Source organism: Polypterus senegalus, chromosome 7 (assembly GCF_016835505.1).
Source record: "Polypterus senegalus isolate Bchr_013 chromosome 7, ASM1683550v1, whole genome shotgun sequence".
In the NCBI taxonomy this organism is placed as follows: Eukaryota; Metazoa; Chordata; class Cladistia; order Polypteriformes; family Polypteridae; genus Polypterus; species Polypterus senegalus.
The window spans coordinates 4033434-4057026 of NC_053160.1; the positions used below are offsets into that span (position 1 = coordinate 4033434).

The 23593-nt window shown below is 45.9% G+C and overlaps 1 protein-coding gene across 1 annotated transcript in view; it reads left to right on the plus strand.

The window, feature by feature from the left end:
• LOC120532231 (collagen alpha-1(XXV) chain-like) overlaps positions 1-23593 on the plus strand; it is a 632315-nt gene that overhangs the window by 321541 nt on the left and 287181 nt on the right. The window contains exon 3 of the mRNA XM_039758080.1: positions 20390-20434. Within this exon, the coding sequence (XP_039614014.1) occupies positions 20390-20434 (45 nt within the window). The remainder of the gene's footprint in view (positions 1-20389; positions 20435-23593) is intronic.

Genomic DNA, 23593 nt, shown 5'->3' on the forward strand with positions numbered 1-23593 from the left:
CTGCTGAAGACATGAGAGACACGGCGGAGAGCGACGCCGTCGTCCCGTAAAACTGGGAGCCATTTACCGAGGCGCTATCATGGAAGATGACACCGGAGGCCGGGGCGCGCCAAGCCGTCCATTAGGTTTGATGCTGTCGCGCGTGAACAACAAGTCGTGTTTTTTAATTTGACTATAAAGTGGAGATCGGGTGTCCGACATGACGTAATGACGTGAAGCAGATCTTCTGTATTAAAGGCGTCATACACATCGTGAAGTTAATGCGCAGACGTTCACGTCCGCGAGTGTTTTATTAATAGGGTTTTGATAGAAAAAAATCATGGAAGACGACACCGGAGGCCGGGGCGCGCCAAGCGGTCCATTAGGTTTGATGCTGTCGCGCGTGAACAAGAAGTCCTGTCATTTTATTTGACTATTAAAAGTGGAGATCGGGTGTCGGGCATGTCGAAACACCGGGAAGCAGATCTTCTATTTTAAAGGCGTTACGGACATCGTGAAGTTAATGCCGCTGGCGTTAACATCCGCGGCTGTTTTATTAATCGGGTGTGATAGACGCCCCGTCATTCCATCCATCCATCCATTACTCAACTCGCTATATCCTAACTACTGGGTCTGCTGGAGCCAATCCCAGCCAACACAGGGCGCAAGGCAGGAAACAAACCCACCGCAGGGCACACACCAAGGACAATTTAGGATCTCCAATGCACCTAACCTTCATGTGTTTGGACTGTGGGAGGAAACCCACGCAGACACGGGGAGAACATGCGAACCCATGTCTCCTAACTGCGAAGCAACAGCGCCACCGTTCCGCCTGCCCCGTAATTCTTTGCCCAATTTTGATTTCCCAAATTATTAAAAAAAAAAAAAAATCTTCGTTTGTCCCATATTCTAAACGTTTTTTTAGTTATCAAATTGTTTTTTAAGTAAATAGCAAATATAATAGAAACATAACTTTTTTTGGTTATCAAATTGTTTATTAAATAAATAGCAAATATAATAGAAACGTTTTAAACTTTTTTTTGGTTATCAAATACTGCGGTGGGTTGGCACCCTGCCCAGGATTGGTTCCTGCCTTGTGCCCTGTGTTGGCTGGGATTGGCTCCAGCAGACCCCCGTGACCCTGTATTCGGATTCAGCGGGATGGAAAATGGATGGATGGATGGATGGTTATCAAATAGTTTTTTAAGTAAATAGCAAATATAATAGAAACATAACTTTTTTTGGTTATCAAATTGTTTTTTAAGTAAATAGCAAATATAATAGAAACGTTTTAAACTTTTTTTGGTTATCAAATTCTTTATTAAATAAATAGCAAATATAATAGAAACATCAATACACAATAAAACCCCCGACCCACCCAACCGAGTGTAATTGCAGACCGCAGCACCTATGAGGTCAGACATTGTAAAGCCCCAACATCACCAAATGCCCTCAATGCCAGTCACGTCACACCCATCACATTAGACTATGGGGCCCCGTTACACTGTGGTTAAGGTTAGGGTTGTAGCAGGATTATCGAAGTCAAAGGGCATTTGTGACTGGCATTGTGGGCTTTACCCGATCTATGTCATAGGTATGGCAACCTGCGTTTAGACCCTTCTCGACCCACGGTGCCCACGCTACAGCCCCGAATAGTTAATCATGGAGGAGAGATGATGCAGCGGCACAAAGGAGAAGCGATGTGGTCCGTCAAATGAAGCTCCCATCCAGCTGAATAGTAAAAAAAAAAAAAATGAATTGAAAAGTAAAATCAATGCATAAGTTAGGCGGTAACGGCAACGGATAGTAGCTGACGCAATACTACATGTTCGTGATGGCTCATGGGTAGTTGGAGCACATGCACAGCACAGCGCCCAGTAATTACAGCCAATGTCAGATGAACATGGATGGCCTGCAGTGCAGTTGGAAAAAGCGAGATTTGTTTGGGCTGGAAGGAGGAACTCCTGCTGAAGTTCACCAAAGGGTGTTGGCTCGTGCAGATCAGTAAGCTGTTTGGGCAGCCAGAGTCATCGTGCTCGGTGATGTGTGCAGATCCATAGCGGAGATCCAAATGTGCAACGAAGTGGACAACATAATCTGTAGGCCTTCTCTGATGAAGGTGTGCAACATGTCAGTGGGCTTCTGGGCAACAGTTTGATGACCAGCCAGCCTGTGCTTTGTTGCTCGCATGTGATTATCCCTCTTCAGACCTTTCTGCCGCTTCGTAAACTTGACGTTAGTCTTGTTGAAACCAGGGTCAAATGACGGGTGGCACCGTTGTTGAGCGATGTGCCATAGTGAGATTTCTTTGGGCAGACACAGCGTGGAACCTGCTGGAGTTTGGGTTCCCCAAGTCATTGTGCAGGGTGCTGCGTGCAGATCCATAGCGGAGATCCAAATGTTTAATCCGCCGGTCTTCTGTGATGAAGGCGTTTAACGTGTCTGAGGGCTTCTGTGCACCACGTTGATGATCAGCCAGTCAGTTTTGTTGCTTGCATACGAGATCTTTCTGCCCCTTCATAAACGTTTTTTTGAGTCCTGCTGTTTTCACTTCCATACTCGGCCAAGACCATTTTTTATTTTTTTGTCACAACCCAGTCTTGCCCTTTTCGCTGGTCTTTGAGACTCTTTCCTTGTTGAACGCCTGTATACTCATTAGCTCTCACCCTTGGAGAATCGCGGAAGATCGTTTTTAGTAATCGAGGACGATCATCGCAGCAATCGAGATTTCTTTGGGCCGAGTGTGTGAACGTTTCTGAAATTCAGTAACGAGGTGTTGGCTCAGTATGGACGTTGTAATAAAGCACAGGACAAGTCAAAAGAATTGGAGATTTTTTTTAGTCGTATCACTTGACACGCTGCCCTGACGAGAACAGCGTCTTCTGTCAGACTCTCTGACCATGACACAAAGTCACATAATGTGACATTGACTCAAACCAATGGACTAAATGAAATGAACGCAATGTTAAGGACTTTAAAGCTCGGCTCCTCCTTGGCACCTGATGCCATCAGGACAGCATCATCTTTGCACCACCACCCACATTTAAAATTTCAAGTAGAACGTGTCGACTCTTCTCCTTCTTAACTTTCTTCAAGTTCTGAAAGGCACCACAAACGGAAAGGCCACCATGAAGTGACCCCTCTGGACTGCTGGCAGTGCCATTCCAACCCACAGGCAGATGACAAAGGTGTCAAACAGGAGGAAATGAATGGAAGTGGCCAGGGCCTGAAGTGATTACCCCCTAAAGCGGCCCCCCCGGATTGTCTCGGACTGAGCTAATAAATACAGCAGGGCTCAGCGGCCCCTAAGTCCATTAACGAGGTGTTAGACCCCAGAGGAGGCAGCGCCTCCCGACACCCCCGATCCCAGGGCAGCAGACCCCTTTGAACACTGGAATGCTTTGATCCTTCTCTTCGGAGTGTTAAACGCCAAAACAGAACCTGAATCTTCACAAAAGCAAGCAGAGCCATTAGGTGACTTTTAAAAAAATAATCGAGAGATGGGATTTCTGGAGTCGTTGTGAGAGCTGAGCCACCTACACCCCCTGTTGTCAATCCCACAACCCCCCCACCACCGTGTTCTTTCAGACCAAATAATCAATCACCTAAACCGGAGAAGTTGGCTTTTATTTAATGAGCACACAATCCGCCCATGAAATGAAAATGCTGCGTTTTTCATAATTTCCCTAAATGAGGATTTGTCTCCTCCGGCACCGATGAGGCGATTTAGCAGGTGACGAATGAAACTGAAAATGGGACGGCGGTAATTAGCTTTGTTTAATATTCATTAGTGTTTTTAACTCTTTTATTAATTAGGACTTTAGCTGCAGAACGGTCATCAATTATTCTAATTAATCATAGGAGTGTCATTTTGAGCTGCCACCACTAGGGGGCCCGCGTGTTTTATTTCCTTTTCCGTCGCAATGTAAGATTTGTGCTGACCTTGCAATCCGGACTGTAAGAGCACAAGTTCATTTGTGCGACGTATTGGAGGTGATGACGTTGAATTAGGTGTTATGGATCCCTGGCAGTGTCATCCGGGGTCCAGTGGGCATCTCGCCACCTTTTGCAGTCCACCAAGGATCCACCCTCTCGCCACTCCTGTCCGTCTTATGCATGGACGTGGTAACCCCTGACCTCCAAACAGCCCACCCATGGTCGCTCCTCTACACTGATGACGTATTCCTTGTGGATGAAGGCCGTGAAGATCTGAAGTGGCTAACGCAGCAGTGGAAGACTCGATTGGATGCCAGTGGTATGCGGCTTAACATCAAGAAAACTGAGTACATGGAGTGTGGCTGGCAGACCGATGGCATCATCCTCATTGGCAGCAAAGGCCTGAAGAAGGTCACTGACTTCAAGTATCTCGGCTCGGCAGTGACAGCAACCTGCTCCCTGGCGTCTGTGCGAGGATCAACGCTGCATCACCGGAGTCCTCTGTGACCCGCGCATGCCAGACCGTCTCAAGTCCAAGATATACAAAACGGTAGTGCGCCCAGTTGCCCCCTATAGCTCAAAGTGCTGGACAGCTACTGCCAAGCACGAATGGGCCCTTAGTGCGATGGAAACACAGATGCCAGGGTATGTGCCTTCCTTGGTTTGACGAGATGGGAACATGTTATGAACACTGACGTCCGGAAAAATGGATGGGGGTTGCACCAATCATGGAAAAGATATGTGGGGGAAGGCTACGATGGTATGGGCATGTTGCCCGTGGTGATGAGAACTCAGTGAGCAGAATGGCACTGCCCCTCCTAAAAAAGGCAGATGCCCGCCAGGTTAGACTGAAGAAATGTTGGATGGACCGGATCAAGGAGGACATGAAACTCGCTGGTGTTGCCCGAGAGGACGTCGTGGATTGCGCCTGATGGAGGATGGTATGGGTGTGTCACCTGCTATTGACCAGAATGGCACTGCACCTCCTGAGCCCCCCAAGGCAGACACCCATGAAGGAGACCGAAGAAACGTTGGATGGATCGCATCAAGGAGGACATGAAACTCGCCGGAGGATGCATTGGGTCGCGCCAGATGGAGGAGATGTTGCAGACAAGGTCGCGTGGGACTAATGCTAGGAAGAGGAGTTGTTATGGATCCCTGATTGGCTCGACTATAAACCAAAACTCGGGCTGTAGACTTTAGAGATGCAACGCTTTACGAAGTTGTCCTTATTGGACGTCTCAACAATCTTTTGTGCCGTGTGCACAATCCGCTGTAGGAACTTCTGGTCAGAGATGCTGCTGTTCCCAAAGCAGACCGTGGCGCAGAACGCTCTCGGTGGTACCCCAGTAGGATGCGGGTGAGAATGGGGGCAGGTAGACCACTGAAGGAAGTGGAGATGCTGCTGCGCATTCCTGGCTGTGGAGGTGGTGTTCATTGGTCCAAGTCAGGTCATCTTGACCAATTCCACCACAGGGTCTTCAATGAGATGTGGACAAGCCTGGTCCTCCCTGAAGTCAACTCTTTCATCTTGTCCATGTTAAGAGGCAACGTCAATCTCCTGATCCTTTCTTCAGCACCATTGTGTCCCCTGCAGACTCAATGATGGGTTGAGTCAGCAGGATGAACAGAGGTGGGCCGAGTGCACAACTTACCATCGCCCAGCGTGATGGTCCCAGAGATGGCGTTTCCAACATTGACAGTCGGGGTGTCCAGGATACAATTAGACGACCTAAGCAGACCAACTTCCCTGTGAGCTCCTGAGGGCTGATGGTGTTGAATGCTGAACTGAAGGGAAGGAGGGGCATCCTAGCCCAAGGGGTCCCTTTAGTCCAGATGGGATGAAGAGCAGATGACATGGCATCCCCCAGTGGAGCGGTGTGAGCGATTGGCAAACTGGAGAAGGGGTCACGTGATGTGAGAATTCCAGTATTCAAAACCAGCCTTCCTGGAAGCACTTCGTGGTGACCGGCGTGAGTGCTACACGGTGACAGTCCATGACTCGAATTCAGAAGTATGCCGTTATGAGAATGTGTCTTCCTGCTTAAGATTTGCTCTTCTGTTTCCGGATGTAACCGTTAGTCAGTCAGTCATTTTGTAACCTGCATAAGCTCTGCACAGGGTCATGGGGGTCTGCCAGAGCCTATCCTAGCGAGCATAAGGGTGCAAAACAGGAACAAACCCTGGACAGGGTGCCAGTCCATCGCAGGGCAAATGCACATCACACACGGGCCATCTTAGGTCCGCCAGTTCACCTAACCGGCCCGTCTTTGGACTGTGGGAGGAAACTCGATCAGACACGGGGAGAACATGCCAACTCCACGCAGGGAGGACCCTGGACACCAAGCTTGGTGGTCTTATTGTGAGGAAGCAGCACTACCAACTGTGCCACCTGTGTTAATAATAATAATAATAATAATAATTAGGCAAGCGAAGTATGCGTTTTGCACATCTTGAGCATACCAATGGATAACAGACGGGTAATTTGAGGACCGTGTCCATGGTCATTGTACAGCACTGGACCTTGTCAGCTTCTATTTTATCATAAACGTTTTTCTCTCGCTCAGCATGTAAACATGAGATTGCAAATTTTTGTTGGCCTTCACTACAAACCACCAGGGTTTAGTGATATCCAGTGGTGTGATCCGAGTCTTCAGAGTCCTGTTTGTGAGACATGGACGCTATCAGTGACCTGAGATGAAGACTGCACTTCTTCATGTGGAGGGTCCTTGGGTCCCGCTGGTGTGACTTTGTGTTGCTCACAGGGTCCCGAATGAGGCACATGACCTGCATGGTGAGGGAGCGTCAGTTACGACACTACGGTCATGTGGCACAATTACCTGAGGGCTGATCCGGCTCACAGGACCCTCATTGTTGAGTGGCTGGACCAGGCCAAGGGGACTCCCACGTAACACCTGGCTGGTGGAGGGTCATTTCCAGATCATGGGACTGGATTGCATGCCCGCCTCATGCCAGATGGGATCCTGAGGTGTTTTGTCGTGTGGTGGGTGTGGCAAGGTGCTGTACCAATGCAGGCTCCCCGACCTGACCTGACCTGCGTGGTGTTTAGTGCTTTATTGGCGCCGACACAGACTGACCCCAGAGGCACGGGCAAAATGAACAAAAAAAGCCTTTATTTTCTTCCCCTGAGGGCGCACGTCTTCCCCCTGTCCCGCAGGCATTACACCGTCCCAAACACAAAAGTACAGTAAATCACACTCTTCTTTCCTCCAGTCCTCCCAGGGCAGCTTCGTCCACCTCCTTCCGACTGAGTAGTGGCTGCAGGCTCCTCTTATAGCCCACCCGGCTGCGCTCCCACCCAGACGGGCTCATTAGGCCGTGCAGCTCTATGCAGCTTCCCCTGGCGGAGGCCACAGAACCCAACCAAGATGAACTCCGGTGTTCCCCGAAAGCGGCCCTGACGCAACCGGGGGCTGCCAACAAAGGTTCCGAGGGACATAGCGTGGCTCCCATGGCTGCTTCCCTGGATCTAGTGACAAAGGGGCGTCCCGGCCGGGCACCACACCTGACCTGACCTGACCTGATCTGGCCTGGCAGCCGATAACTGAATAGCATAAAAGACACAGCAGCACTAGAGGAAGACCGACGCAGTACGTCCAGGCTGAGTGTGAGGTGTGAATAAAGAGGACTGTCAGAAGGAGCCGAGCCTTTTCAGTTTAAACACACAGAGGTGACATCAATGAAGGCTTTAAAATTAGGAAGGGAATTACCAGAGAGGAATCCCGGCTGTTACTTTGCAATAAATTCTGCAACAAGAACACTGGCACAGTTGCAAATCCCGTTCAGGGCAGATTTTGTGCAAATGTTGGAACGTTTTTCTTCACGAGAGAACCACAGACATACGGAACAAATGACGAAGAAGCGCAGGACATTAGGGACCTGCCACTCTCAGCTCAGTGTTATTTTGGTGCATAGGATGGACTGGCTGGTTGGGCTGAACGGCCTGATCTTGTCCCAACTTTTCTGATGTTCTTATGCAATACGCCACTGTGGCGGACCGTTTGTCTGTCCAGCATTTGAAATCACCTGTGGCTCGCAAACCGTTTGACTTACTGACCTGACATTTGGGACACGTATACTTTCACTTTCGTGGTGATGATTGACCTCCAAGGCTTGTCCTCTTTTTATTTTTAATTATTTTGTTTTATTGTAGAATCGGCTCTCGGCAGGGCGGCCGTACTGCTTTCGCACGGGTGCCATTCTTATCCCTACCAACTTCGCTGTCACTTCCCCTACCTCTTCATATCTCAGTTCGTTTTTGAGGCAGATTATGTCCTCATTTGCTGGCTCATCCCTCGGGTATTTATTGGCGGTAGATGGTCCAAGAGGCTCCCAGGATACAACCAGTAGTTGCATCACAGGGCCAAGTTAGGGGATGGAAAAAGCAGATGGATGTTGTTTACTTCACATGAAGAACTAAACATTGTTGGTTAACTGAGAGGTATTACTGAATACTGAAGCGCATCAACCTCTGAGCAAATGAACGCTAAAAGTACAGAGAAAGAAAAAGGAGGAAAACTGGGAATGCTCGAGGCAAGTGAACTCACGGCTCTGTGTTATCGTGCAGGGCGCCATGACTGGTGTTGTAATAAATGGAGCCTATCAGTGTCTGTGCCTTATGTAAGATGCTGACCTAATGTGGCGTATGGGGTGTGTGTGTGTGTGTGTGTGCGTGTTGTGGAACTGGACCCGGACACAGACAGACGGACATCGTTTGTTCACCCAGCACACGTTTATTCACACAAAACTATTTACAATATTTCCAGTGCCTCCAGCACCGATTCCCCAAAAGTCCAGGCCTCTCACACAGTCACTAGTGCCAGTCCTCTCTCCAGCTCCGTCCTCTTCCACCCGACGTCCGCTCTCGAATGCAGGGAGGCGGCCCCTTCCATACCCACCCGGATGGTCTTCAGCTGCTTCTCAGCACTCCTCCATGGACACGCCCCCGTGTGGCGAAAGTGCCGGCTGCGCACCTGGAAGAAGCCCTCCGGGATGTCCCCATTCTTCTTCCCCCAGCACTTCTGGGCTCCTACAGGGTTGGCCTTCCAAACCCTCTGCCCGTGGCCCCCAACACAACTCGTGGTCTGGAGGAGGCACAAGCCCTCCTCCGGTCCTCCTGGGCGTCCCGGCTGGGCTCCACAGTGTGTTCACCCTTCAATGGACTGGCGTCCTGTCCAGCTGTTTTCCTGCGTTGTTCCGGATGATTCTTGGGATAGTTGCCAGCTGCCATGAGGTGCTGCTCAGGATACGTGGGTTTTGATAAATGGATGGATTGATGGACTCTACCCAGTTGACAACGGAGGTGTTGTGTTTCAGCCAGCATTTTGTCTCTGGCTGGGGTTCAAAGTCGTGTTTGTGGTCCGTTGTGCCTAACTTTATGTCATTTCTTTGTATTGACGTTTCTTTTGTTCATTATGTGCGTGGAGATTAAGTAAAAGGGCTGTGGAGTCAGTAGATAAATCCTTCGACTCCAACTCCTTAGTTTCCGGTTCTTCCGACTCCTCTGTATTTAATGTGCTAATGTATTTTCCACCACGGTGGCGCAGTGGGTAGCGCTGCTGCCTCGCAGTAAGGAGACTTGGGTTCGCTTCGCAGGTCCTTCCTGCGGTGGAGTTTGCATGTTCTCCCCGGGTCTGCGTGGCTTTCCTCCCACAGTCCAAAGACATACAGGTGAGGTGCATTGGCCATCCTAAAATTGTCCCTGGTGGGTGAGTTTGTGTGTGTGCCCTGCGGTGGGCTGGCACCCTGCCCAGGATTTGTTCCTGCCTTGCCCTCTGTGTTGGCTGTGATTGGCTCCAGCAGACCCTGTGACCCTGTGTTAGGTTATAGCGGGTTGGATGACTGACTGAATGTATTTTGCATGTGGATTAAAGGAAGACAACACACACGTCGTCATTTAACTACAGAACTACTGGCTAGGACGCCAGTTTAAACCCCTGAATACACACACACACACACACACACCTCCATCACTACACTTGTTTACACTCACATGATTGTGTTAAACACGTTAGGAACGAAATGAAATGAAAGCACTTTTTGTTTGTAATGTTCCATAATCCAGATTACAACATGTGAATGTCAGGTTGTATGATCGCTCGGCTGAACTTCATGCCAGTAGTAACACAACTTGGCACTGGGCGTTATTCTTCCATCAGAGAAGTACTTCATTAGGACTGTTGTTTGTAAGATGGGACATTTGAACTTGCTGTACTTTTTTTTTTTTTCCCCATTACAATTTAAATTTATTAGGAGTATCAGGCTGTACGTTTTTTTCTGACCACGACCCCGATTCCAGGTTCCCAAAATTGTCTCTCCGACTCCTCGCCTCCACAGCCCCGGACTTTAGGCCTTAGGTGTCGTGTCCCTTGTGTTTCGTGGGTGGTTCCCCAAGGGGGTGGGGCCAGCTGCCAATCACTGCCCTCCACCCCAGTTTAAGGGAGGGACCTCCCAGAGTTCATTTTGAACACTCTTTCGATTGGAGAGTTCTTGTCATTGCTGTGCTTTATGCTGTTGTTTCGGCCCGCTGCTCTGTTTGTCGACTGCGTCTCGGGATTCCGTATCGGGACTTTGTTTGCTGCCAGCGCTTCGGGGCTTCATGTATTGAAGAGCCTTTGATCAATAAACCTTTGTGGACATTAGAGGGCGCTGTTGCCCCGTGAAACCCAACAGACAGATGCTCTGGACACAAGTCTAAAAGCACTACGAAGATTTTTAATCCTTTTCTTTTTCAAAAGGGCCTCCAAAACACCACATCCACCAAATACACTAGAAAGTAACACAATCATTCTCCCCGTCTTTCCTCCCAGCAGCTCCGCCACGCTCCCTCCCAACTCTGGCTTCCTTGCTGGGTCTCCAGCTGTCCTTTTTATAGCCCTTGACCCGGAAGTGCTTCTGTTCCTCCACTCACGTGACGCACTAGCACTTCTGGGTCAGATGGAGACATGGATTTTTTTTCCTTCGGCTCGCAAGTACTTCTGTCCGTCCGTCCCCATGACTTGGGAGTTCTTCCGGGCATTATGGGAAACAGAAATCCCCGTTTCTCCCTGCAGCGGCACCCACGGTACCCAGCAGGGCTGTGAAGCCGAACTCCATCTCCCATAGTGCCCTGCGGGGATCTGGGGCAGTGCTACGCTGCAGGGAAGTCGCCATCTAGCGTCCTGGGTGTGTCGGGCCGGCCGTCCATCACTCCTTTTATTTTATAAAGATTTATTTTTTTGGCCCCTTTGAGTTTCTAGCTGGGGTTTTGACTGCATTTTCCCCCTCTAGTGGGTGATTATTGGAAGTGTTTTTGAGTTTGTGCTTTTGCAACTTCAAGGAATTTCACATGGACTTGGACTCCTGAATCACTTTAACGTTCACAACCTAAATAACTTAATGTGCATAATTGAATGCAAATAAAGCAAAGTTGGAACGTTCACTCACCATCTGTGGGGGTGACATTGAAAATTACAGTTGCTTACTGTGGTGACGGGCAAAAGATCTCCAATGGGCCACAAAACACAAATTGAATTAATTTGCTTTGCTTTTCCCAAGGCAGTTATTGCAAATGAAACAGCTGGAAATGCTGGCGAGTTTTTCATTTAACCTAAACTGGCAGCATGTCAAGGACTTACTCATTTGAAAGAAGTAAGAATTCAACTTGAGTAAAGCGATTCATCGAACACGGCAAGGTAAGGAAGGAGCCGAGATCTGAACCGGTAGATGGTGACTTTGTGACGTCCTGCGATAATCGGCTCTTCATCGTTCTCTGTGATCTTCGCTCCTACGTGTTTCTGAGCGTCGTCTTCTTCTTGCCCTCGTTGTATAATTTTGTTGGGACATCGCAAGAACGAGGTGGTGGCCTCTGATTTCCAGTCATTCAAGCTGCCCGTCTCCTCAAATCTGACGTCACAAGGATCACGTCACGTGTCCCACGTTGAGCAGATCGCCGTTTCCTTTCGCCACTCGTGTTACATACGAGGCCACCTTACATGCTGGCCCTCAGGTTTTGTTCATTCAAAGACTTCAGAAAGGCTTCAGACCCCTTCATTTTGTTACGTTACAGCCTTGTGCTCAAATCAGCTCACTCATTTTTTCCTCCTAATGAATCAACACTCAGTACCCCAAAACAAAAACAGGATTTTAGAAAGGTTTGCAGATGTATTAAAAACTAGCTACGCTGCTCATCTGAGACGGGTGGAAATCTAAATAATCGACGTTAACGTTTGCTGTGCACCACACAATGCATAGCTCTCTGTTATATGATATGTCGTACGGCATTCGTAAAACCAGCGTTAATGTTTGTGATGCGCCACCTGTTAGAAGGCCAAATGTAATGCCTATGTCTCTGTTATATGTCTATTGGTATGGAGTTCATGAAGGCAGTGTTAAGGTTTATGATGTGCCATCTGTTGAAATGTAAAATGCAATGTCTCTGTTATATTCCATTTGCATTGGGACTAATTAATTAAGCAGTGTTAATGTTTGTGATGCACCATCTGTTAGAATACAAAATGTAATGCATTTGTCTCTGTTATATTTCAGTTGGGTATGGGGTTCACTAAAGCAGTATTAAAAGTCTGTGATACGCCATCAGTAGAATGCAATGCATTTTTTTCTTCCGTATGCCTATTGGTATGGAGTTTGTAAAGGCAGTGTTAAAGTTTGTGATGCACCATCTTTTGTAATGACATGCAATGGCTATGTCTCTGTTATTTGCCATTTGCTATGGCAGTAATAAAACCAGCGTTAATGTTTGTGATGCGCCAGCTGTTAGAATGCCAAATACAATGCATATGTCTCTGTTATATGTCTATTGGTATGGAGTTTGTAAAGGCACAGTTAAAGTTTGTGATGCACCATCTGTTGGAATGACATGCAATGGCTATGTCTCTATTATGCCATTTGCATTGGGACTAATTAAAGCAGTATTAATGTTTGTGATGTGCCACCTGTTAGAATGACAAATGCAGATTATATGTTGCTTCTATACGCTTATTTGAATTGAGTTTGTAAAGGCACAGTTAAAGTTTGCGATGCACCATCTGTTGAAAAGACATGCAATGGCTATATCTCTGTTATTTGCCATTTGCTATGGCAGTAATAAAACCAGCGTTAATGTTTGTGATGCGCCAGCTGTTAGAATGCCAAATGTAATGCATATGTCTCTGTTATATGTCTATTTGGTATGGAGTTCATGAAGGCACAGTTAAAGTTTGTGATGCACCATCTGTTGAAATGTAAAATGCAATGCATGTCTCTATTATATTCCATTTGCATTGGGACTAATTAATTAAGCAGTGTTAATGTTTGTGATGTACCATCTGTTGTAATGCATTTGTCTCTGTTATATTTCATTTTGGTATGGGGTTCACTAAAGCAGTATTAAAAGTATGTGATGCGCCATCTGTAGAAATGACAAATGCAATGCATTTTTTCTTCCATATGCCTATTAGTAGGGAGTTTGTAAAGGCAGTGTTAAAGTTTATGATGCACCATCTGTTGGAAAGACATGCAATGCCTATATCTCTGTTATTTGCCATTTGCTATGGCAGTAATAAAAACTGCGTTAAAGCTTGTGATGCACCATCTGTTGGAATGCCAGGTGCAATTCATATGTCTCTTCCATATGCCTATTGGTTTGGAGTTTGTAAAGGCACAGTTAAAGCTTGTGATGCACCATCTGTTGAAATGTAAAATGCAATGCGTATGCCTCTATCATATGCCATTTGCATTGGGGCTTAATAAAGCAGTGTTGATGTTTGTGAAATGCCATCTGTTAGAATGCCACATGCAATGCATTTGTGTCGGTTACACAGTATGGGGTTCATAAAAACGGTATTAAAGTTTCTGATGTGCCGTCTGTTGGAATGACAAATGCAAGTCATGTTTCATTGTTATATGCTATTTGGTATGGGATTTGTAAAAGCAGCGCTAATGTTAGTGATGTACCACCTGTTAGAATGCCAAATGCAATACATTTTATTACTGCTTGTATTACAAAAAACATTCCAGTGGATGGCAGGCTACGTTTTATTATTTTATTTGGCTGACGCCGACTTAACAGCATTTGAGATACAGTGGGCTCGTTTCTTTTTGTTTTTCCAATTGGAGAACAGGCAGGTGAAGTGACTTGCTCAGGGTGACACAGTGCCAGTAGCAGTGGCTAAACTCCAAAGCCTTTACCACTACGCCACAGTGAGCCATTTAAAAGTCCCTTCACTCTTCCTCCACTGGTCCTACCGGGTCTTCACTCCTGGATGCCCCCCTTCTGACAGGATTGACCAGAGCTGGTCAGACATTCTTTCCAGTGCCCACCACTGCCACCTAGTGCCACTACTTTTTGATTTTCCGGACTGAGTGTGTGACAGCAGCCTTTCCTTCTCCAGTGTAACCTGGCTGAAAACTTCAAAGGTTCACAGAAGGTGGTCCGCAGCCACTTTTTGTCAGTCCGTCACAAAAGTGCCCCTTTCACTACTGCCCGAGTTCCCGAGAGGTCACAAGTCTTGGCCAAGCGCCACCTGGGGGTTTCCCTGTGCAAGTGCGGACAGAACAAGGCACCCATTGGAGCTTGGGAGGAAATCTGCGGTAACATCAAGGCCGTGGCACCCTGCCTCCTAGGTTATGTGGGCACGGTGGGCACTCTGCCAGTTTGTACTTGCACATAATGTTTACAGCTTACTTGCTGGCCCGACTGTGAGGTTGTGGACAAACTGAAAGGCTTTTTTGGCTGATGTAACAAATTCCTTTGGTGAGGAAAGGAAAAATAAATATGTGAGGGGCGTCACAAACAGGCTGGGCTTTTTGCGGCACATAGAAGGGGGCATTCGCATCTATGCAGGTCTGAGGTGGGCACGCTTCACCAGACCGACTCTGTGGTCGGGGTGGATGTTCTACAGTTCTGGTGTTATGGACGCCATGTAGAATGTTGCCCACCTCACCTGTTTGGGTCCAACTTCTCTAATCTCACCCACACTGCCCCACCCCTGGAGACAAGCGGCAGGAGCACAGCCTCAGGTAAAGTTGATCCCAAGCTGTACCCCTGAGGTCCTCTCGCAGCCAATAGAATTCTCTTCCATTTTATCACGAGGGGTCTTTGCTGCAGTCCACCATTTGGCCTTCACACTTCATAGATGTCAGAGGGACCCTTGAATGACATGCACTGCTGCCCTCTGGTGGCCACCACTGCTACTGCGCTGCTGATTGCGAAACAACCTACGAAGTACAGGAGTAGTGAGTTGAAATTGTGGGTGTTGGCGTAGGAGGCAGCTGACCATTTGTGATGGCAGATTCAGCCCAGACCATTTATTGCGCTTTTCATAGAGAAGATGTTATATCACTAGAATAGGGGTTCCAAAGCAACCTACAAAGCAGTGTTTCTACTGTAAATTGTATGAAATGGCATGGGAAGTGACTTTTCATTATCAGAAAGGCGGCTGGTGATGGAGGGCTATAGCACAAACATTGTATAGCGCCTTTCATAGTGAAGGACAGTCTCAAATTGTCTGTGTCTATTAATGTAATGTAATAGAATGGCTTTCATTTGGACCGACTCCAAAGCAACCTACAAATTACAAGAAATTGTGAGAATTGACATTGGAAGTGACTGAAGACCGAATAGGCAATTAATGATGACTGGGCTTAACTATAAAACAAACCGTTTATAGCGCCTTTCATAGACAAGGCATTATATCATTAGAATAGGGGTTCCAAAGCAACCTACAAAGTAGTGTGTTTAAATTGTAAGTAATAGAATTATCAGATAGGCAGTTGGTGATTGTGGGCTATAGCACAAACATTTTATAGTGCCTTTCATAGACAAGACGTTATATCATTAGAGGTTCCAATGGGGGTTCCATAGGGGTTCCAAAGCAACCTACAAAGTAGTGTGTTTAAATTGTAAGTAATAGAATGGGAGGTCACTTCTCATTATCAGATAGGCAGCTGGTGATGGTGGGCTATAGCACAAACATTTTATAGCGCCTTTCATAGTGAAAACAGTCTAAAGTGTTTCATTAATATAATAGAAAGGCTTTCAATTGGACCGACTCCAAAGAAACCTACAAATTGTAAGAAACTGTGAGAATTGACATTGGAAGTGACTGAAGACCAAACAGGCAATTAATGATGACTCGGCAAGGGAGGGATCTGTAAAACTGACCTTTATAGCGCCTTTCATAGTGTGGCCGGTCTCAAGGGGGGCGCTATATGAGTATTAAATGATGCTGCACACTAAAACTCAGTTAAGTGAATCTCTCGGGGTCACAAATTGAGGCGCCGGTCAACTTGAACTGTTTGAGTGTCGTGCCTTTCTTTTTTATCAAATCTTTTTTGAAAGGCACAACAAAGTCCAAATCTTAAAGTCTGTTTTAATTTGTAACAAATCGGCCAACGATCAAACAGGCAGTCAGGCACTTTGTAACGATGGCAGCTCTAGCTCAGCCCGTTTATAGTGCCTTTCACAATGGTATCACGAGTACAATGGAAGACTTTTCTGTTTTTGTGCAGCATGTGACTTGGTCAAGTGAATCGCTCAGGGTCACACAGTGAGGCACAGGCGGAGGATGATTTTGTCATATATAGCGCCTTGCACACAGTAATGCTAACCAGGCTAAGGCTCTTGAGAGTTAATAAAGTTATTGTTGTGGTGTGAATCTCTCGAGGTGACAGAGTCACCCATTGATGGGAGTTGAACAGGTCCAATATAGTGCCTTTCATTTTTCGTGATCAAATCTTTTTTTTGAAAGACTCAGAAACAGTCACAGTTTTAAAGGAGCAGAAATCAAAGTTAAGAGGCACTAAGATGACAGCCCAGATTTCAAACAGGCAGCCAGTGACGGTGTTGGCCTTAGCACCACCCCTTTATAGTGCCTTTCATAGTCGAGACAGGCTGGTCTGTCAGTGTCACAGAATGGCTTTCAGTTCGACTGTCTCCAAAGCAGCCTACAAATCACAAGAGCATTGTGACTTCTGACATGGAAGCGAGTCAGTGAAGGCAGAGAAGGGGATTTTAGTACAAATCTTTTATAGCACCTTTCCGGTACGGCACCTCATTACCCCTCGACACAGAAAACGACCAAACACACGATTTGAACCCAAGATGCCATGTTGGGGAGGCAGCAGCCCACCGTAAAACTTTAGTAATCATTCATCGTATGCACTTTAAAACTTGAATTGTTCTATTTGTATATAGCGCCTTTTATTGTGAACAGCGTTCTACAGTAGTTTAAAACAACAATATCATCTCATAGGCTGACTGGTGTCCCAGTCCACTTTGAAATATGATTTTATTATATAGCGCCTTTCTTGTGAACAACATTTTCCAGACATTTGGAACTCTAATTACATCATTCATATTCTAAACTGACTTTCAGTAATGACCACCACCCCAATGTGGATTAATATATTTTTTATAATGTATAATTTTATTATATAGCACCTTTCCTTGTAAACAGCATTCTGGAGTATTTCTCCATGTTTTGTGTTATATTCTCTCTTTCATAGCAGCCAGTATCCCAATCCACTTTGAAATTTTATTTTGTATATTTTTATTACATAGCGCCTTTCATTGTGAACAGCATTCTACAGTAGTTTAACATTTCAAATGTGTGATAGATAGATAGATAGATGTGAAAGGCACTATATAATATAGATAGATAGGTAGATGGATAGATGTGAAAGGCACTATATAATATAGATAGATAGATAGATGTGAAAGGCACTATATAATATAGATAGATAGATGTGAAAGGCACTATATAATGGATAGATAGATAGGTAGATAGATAGATGTGAAAGGCACTATATAATATAGATAGATAGATAGATGTGAAAGGCACTATATAATGGATAGATAGATAGGTAGATAGATGTGAAAGGAACTATATAATAGATAGATAGATAGATGAATAGATGTGAAAGGCACTATATAATAGATAGATAGATAGATAGATAGATAGATAGATAGATAGATAGATAGTGAGATACTTTATTAATTCCCATACTCCAGCAGCAGCATACTGATAAAGAACAATATTAAATATCAGAGTGATAACAATGCAGGTATAACAGACAATAACTTTGTACAATATTAACGTTTACCCCCCAGGGGTGGAATTGAAGAGTCGCATAGTGTGGGGTCTCCTCAGTCTGTCAGTCTGTCTGTCGCTGAAGCTGCTCCTCTGTCCTGAGATGATCCTGTTCAGTGGATGCCGTGGATTCTCCATGATTGACAGGAGTCTGCTCAGCGCCCGTCGCTCTGCCACGGATGTCAAACTGTCCAGCTCTGTGTCTACAATAGAGCCTGTCTTCCTCACCAGTTTGTCCCGGCGTGAGGCGTCCCTCTTCTTTATGCTGCCTCCCCAGCACACCACCGTGTAGAAGAGGGCGCCACAACCGTCTGATAGAACATCTGCAGCATCTTATTGCAGATGTTGAAGGACGCCAGCCTTCTAATGAAGTATAGTCGGCTGTGTCCTCTGTATTTTATATGTTGCCTTTCATGCTGTCCATTGCAGTCAAACATTATGTTTTGTGTGCTTCTTATTATATAGCGCCTTTCATTGTGAACAGCATTCTTCAGTATCTTGAAACTCTGATTATGTTATTTTTTATTATTTTTTTCTCCAGCCGTCTGGAGTTTTTTTTTGTTTTTTCTGTCCCCCCCTGGCCATTGGACCTTACTCTTATTCTATGTTAATTAATTTTGACTTATTTTATTTTCTTACTGTCTTTTATTTTTCTATCCTTTCTTATGTAAAGCACTTTGAGCTACTGTTTGTATGAAAATGTGCTATAGAAATAAATGTTGTTGTTGTTGATGTTTAATTTTATGTGTTGCTGATGAGTAAAAGCTGCCTAGTTTCCCAATCCACTTTGAAACATAATTTTGTGTAATTTTTTATTATATAGCGCCTTTTTTGTGAACAACATTCCCCAAACATTTGGAACTTTTAATTACATAATTCATTTTCTAAACTGATTTTCATTAATTACCACCACCCCAATGTGGATTAATATTTTATTTATGATGTATAATTTTATTATATAGCGCCTTTCCTTGTAAACAGCATTCTATAGCAGTTCTCCAAGTTTTATGTTATATTCTCAAGTTCAAAGTAGCCAGTATCCAAATTCACTCTGAAATATTTTTTTTATTATATAGTGCCTTTTATGTAAGCAAAATTTCTCAAATGTTTGGCACTTTAATTACATCATTCATATTCTAAACTGACTTTCATTGCTGACCACCACACCAGTATAGTTTCGCATTTTATTTGTATGATTTTGTTATATAGCGCCTTTCCTTGTAAACAGCATTCTATAACAGTTCTCCATGTTTTATTTTATATTCTCTCTTTCATAGTAGCCAGCATCCCAGTCCACTTTGAAATATTATTTATATATTTTTTATTTATAAAGTGCCTTTCATGTAAGCAACATTCCCCAGACGTTTGGAACTCTAATTACATCATTCATTTTCTAAGCTGACTTTCTTTGCTCACCACCACCCCAATGTAGCTTAACATTTTATTTCTAATGTATAATTTTGCCCTGCGGTGGGCTGGCACCCTGCCCAGGGTTTGTTTCCTGCCTTGCGCCCTGTGTTGGCTGGGATTGGCTCCAGCAGACCCTCATGACCTTGTAGTTAGGATATAGCAGGTTGGAAGATGGATGAATGGATGATTTTGTTATATAGCGCCTTTCATTTTCAGCAGCATTCTACAGTAGTTTAACATTTCAAATGTCTGCCGTATTTTATATGTTGCTTGTCATGCCTCCCATTGCAGTCTAACATTGTTTTGTATTCTTCTGACTATATAGCGCCTTTCATTGTGAACAGCATTCTACAGTAGCTTCAAACTCTAATCATATGTTTAATTTTATGTGTTTCTGACGAGTCAAAGCTGCCCAGTATCCCAGTACACTTTATGTATGTTATTATTTTGTATTCTTTTGTTATATAGCGCCTTTCTTTGTTAATGGCATTCTACAGAAGTTTATAAACGTCTTTACTCACATTTTCAATTTATAAACTGGACGTCGGGCTGACCAATATCCCAGTTTAATATTTTATTTTGTATATTTTTTCTTATGTTGCACATTTCTTTGTGCACTTGTTTTTATTTTCTGTGTTTTCTTTCCTAGTATCCGGTATCTAAATCCACCTCAGCGTTTTATTATGTGTGGTTTTTATTATATAGCGCCTTTCACTGTGACCAGCATGCTACAGTAGTTTGAACCTCTAGTTGTGTGTTTTGATTTTCTGTATGTTCTTTTATTTTATGTGGCTTGTATTATATAGCGCCTTTCATTCTGAGTGCCATTCAACAGTAGCTGAAGCTCTGCTTGTGTGTTTTACTGCACTTGCTTTGTCTGTTTGACTGTATATAGCGCCTTTCCTGCTGGAAGTGCCCTGCACTGCTTGACTGACAGATTTTTTATTTTTTTTTTGCTGTCTCTTTCTCTCCAGGACCTCCAGGAAAGCGAGGAAGAAGAGGGCGCCCTGGTGAACCCGGTAGGCTGCCCTTTTTCTTGTTTCTTACGGGTTGGCACGTCCCTCGCCGTTTCAAGATTGTTTGATTTGTAATCATTTGCAGCTGTACTTTTTACTGATTTTATGAGAGTGCATTTTTGTACTTCTTGGCATTTAACTTTCCGGCAAAGTTCCCAGTGGTGCGCAGGAGGGCCATTACACGACTGTTAGACAGGCGGCCCACTCGGCAGCCGTGAAGACCAAACAGCTGTCACCGTGAAGAGCCTGGGGATGAACCCGACTCCACTTTAGTGTGATAATCTCTGCGTGGCTGAGTGGCGGCGGGCCGCTGATGGCTCGGTGACATCCTAAAGTAAACCGTCGCCTCCCAGTGGCGGCGTTGCCAGCGAGCGTCTGCTCGGCTAATTGATGGGATTGCTGACCCGCTAATTGGTCTCATTTCCTCTTTTTCGCTCAATCCAGACGGCGGGCAGACAATGGAAGTCGGGGAGGCCGAGATTTTAGCTGAGGCCTTTCTGCGTCTGTCTTGGCTTCTGCCTAACAAAAACAAACCTGACATCCATTTTGCAAACCTTTTATATTCAAAACAGGGGAGCCCAAGCTTTTTCTAGCAGCACTTTGTGTATTAAGCCTGGCGTCCCATTTGGGGTTGGCATGGCACTAACCTTTGTGCCAAGCCTGGTCATGGTGAAAGTTGCCATGCTCTCATTAGCTTTTATAGTTCATGTCACTGCACGTTTCTTTGTGCTACTGGCTTTTGAAGGACAGAAGCACAGGTGCACCAGGAGTTCTCGTTTCACCCTCACAACTTGGGAAGGCTGAGTGGAACTCGTCCTGTGTGAAGGAAGTTGTGCGTTTCCTAGAAATCCCCAGGGGCTTCCCTCCAATAATTAGGATAATTGGCACCTTGGTGCAAAATAGCCCGGGTGTGCACTTGAGTGGCATACCAGTCCTGACTTGATTCCTGCCTTGTGACTTTGCTGTATTGATAGGCTCCGCCCCTCTTCCTCATTGAGGTACAAATATAGGCTCCACCCCCTACTACTTCACCCACAGTTGTCTCCTTTCTAGGCTCCACCCACCATCAGTTTGTTTCTGCCCTGCGATTATTGCTGCATTGATGGGCTCCGCCCCCTGCCATCCTACTGAAAGTTAGTCACTGCCTTGTGCTCAGTGCTACAGGGATTGACTTCATGTGAATATAACTGCATCGATAGGCTGCAGGGACAGGTTCTGCCCCCAGTACCCAATGCACAATTGAGACTGTGGCTACATTGATTGGCTCCGCCCAGACTGTGCCATTCACAGCTGAATTCTTCCTAGGCTCCACCCACCATCACTCACTCCACAGTTTTTCTGCCCCTTACCTGTTGCTACATTGATAGGCTCCACCCCTTGCCACCCAAATGAATTTTAGTTACTGACTTACACTTTGTGCTACAGCCATAGGCTCCACCCCATTATTCAGTTTTTTTTTCTTCAATAGGCTCTGCCCACCATCACCCCATTCACAATTGATTTCTGCCATGTGATTATTGCTTTATTGATAGACTCCACCCCCTCCCACTCCCATTACTTGTGCTCAGTGCTACAGGGATAGACTCCTTGTGAATATATCTGTAATGATAGGCTGGCTGCAGGTACGGGTTCTGCCCCAGTACCCAAAGTGTGACTGTTGCACTGATTGGCTCCGTCCAGGCTGTGCCATCCACAACTGCATTCTTCCCAGGCTCCGCCCACAGTCACTGCTTCATTATTCTGACCTGTACCAGTTGCTACATTCATAGGCTCCGCCCCTGTCATTCAGTGTTTTCTTCAAAGGGCTCCGCCCATCATCACCCCATCCACAGTTGGTTGCTAACCTGTCGCTGTTGTTACATTGATAGGCTCCTCCTCCTCACCACCCAGATAAATGTTGGTTGGCTACTGCCTTATATATTGTGCTCCAGCAATAGTCTCCGCCCCTGCCATTCAGTGTTTCCTTCAAAAGGCTCCACCCACCATCACCCCTCCACAGTTGTTTTCTGCCCTGTACCTGTTGCTACTTGGATAGGCTGCACCCTCTTACCACCCAAATAAATGTTGGTTGGTTACTGCCTTATACTTTGTGCTCCTGCCATAGGCTCCGCCCTTCCTGTGCCATTCACAGTGTTTCCTTCAAAAGGCTCCACCCACCATCACCCCTCCACAGTTTGCTCCTGCTGTCTTGAAAGGCTTCTCTTGCCGTCTCCTTTCAGATTTGGGGTTATGGCTGGAGATCCATGCTCCAGAGATCATCTCAACCACCCACAGGTCTTAAGTGGAATGAAGTGAGTTCTAAATATGGATAAATAAAAATGGGTGGGCCCACCAAGTAGACCACCTTTTAGGTTGCGCTGGGTCATGACTCACCGTAATTTCAAATGGGAAAGGGTCTCATACGGTGTGTGTGTGAAGTGTCTCATGACATTACCCTGCTGTGACAGTCGGAGGCGATTGTCCAAAGGACAGAACCTGATAGTCACCATGGACTGAGCCTCAAAGACACTGTGAAGGGCAAGACTGGGTCACTAGAAAATAAAGTTAAAGACACCCTGGGCTCAGATATCGAAACACTTGACACTCTTAAGTAATTTCCACTCCACAAATGGCATCATTGCGTGGCGTAGTTTTCAGCTGCGTCTCCTTTCCATGCACCTTGGCAGCAAAGCTCCTGCCTTTTGTAAATCAATCCCTTGGAGTCGATGTCCACCGCCTGCCACCCCGGTGGAAAAAGCTCATTAACAGAAGAAGGAGGAGAGACGTGCCGCACATGTGGCTTCTAGCAATCAAGTAGCCGCTGAGAGACGGAGTCGCTCTGTGAAATCTGAAATCTCAATCAGTGGCACTTGACATGAAAGAGCTGGCACCTGCGCCGCGCGTGGACCCACCTCTCTGCGGCCCCCCCAAGGTGGTGCTCTGAAAGCTGCTTCCCATCTTGAGAACAAAGAGGAGGCAGTCGGGCGAGCAGGTCGCCACTTCTGCTCCTTGTCGAGCGATCGCATTGCAAATTGGATTTCATTATGATGGAAGTCAGCTGCTCACGCAGTGGAGAGATGCAAGGCGCCAAGAACAGCCGTGCCCGGGCTTTCAGCACATCAATCTTTGCTTCATAAAGCATCTTCACAAATGTGGCTGTCTATCATCAAAAGGGGCAAGGAG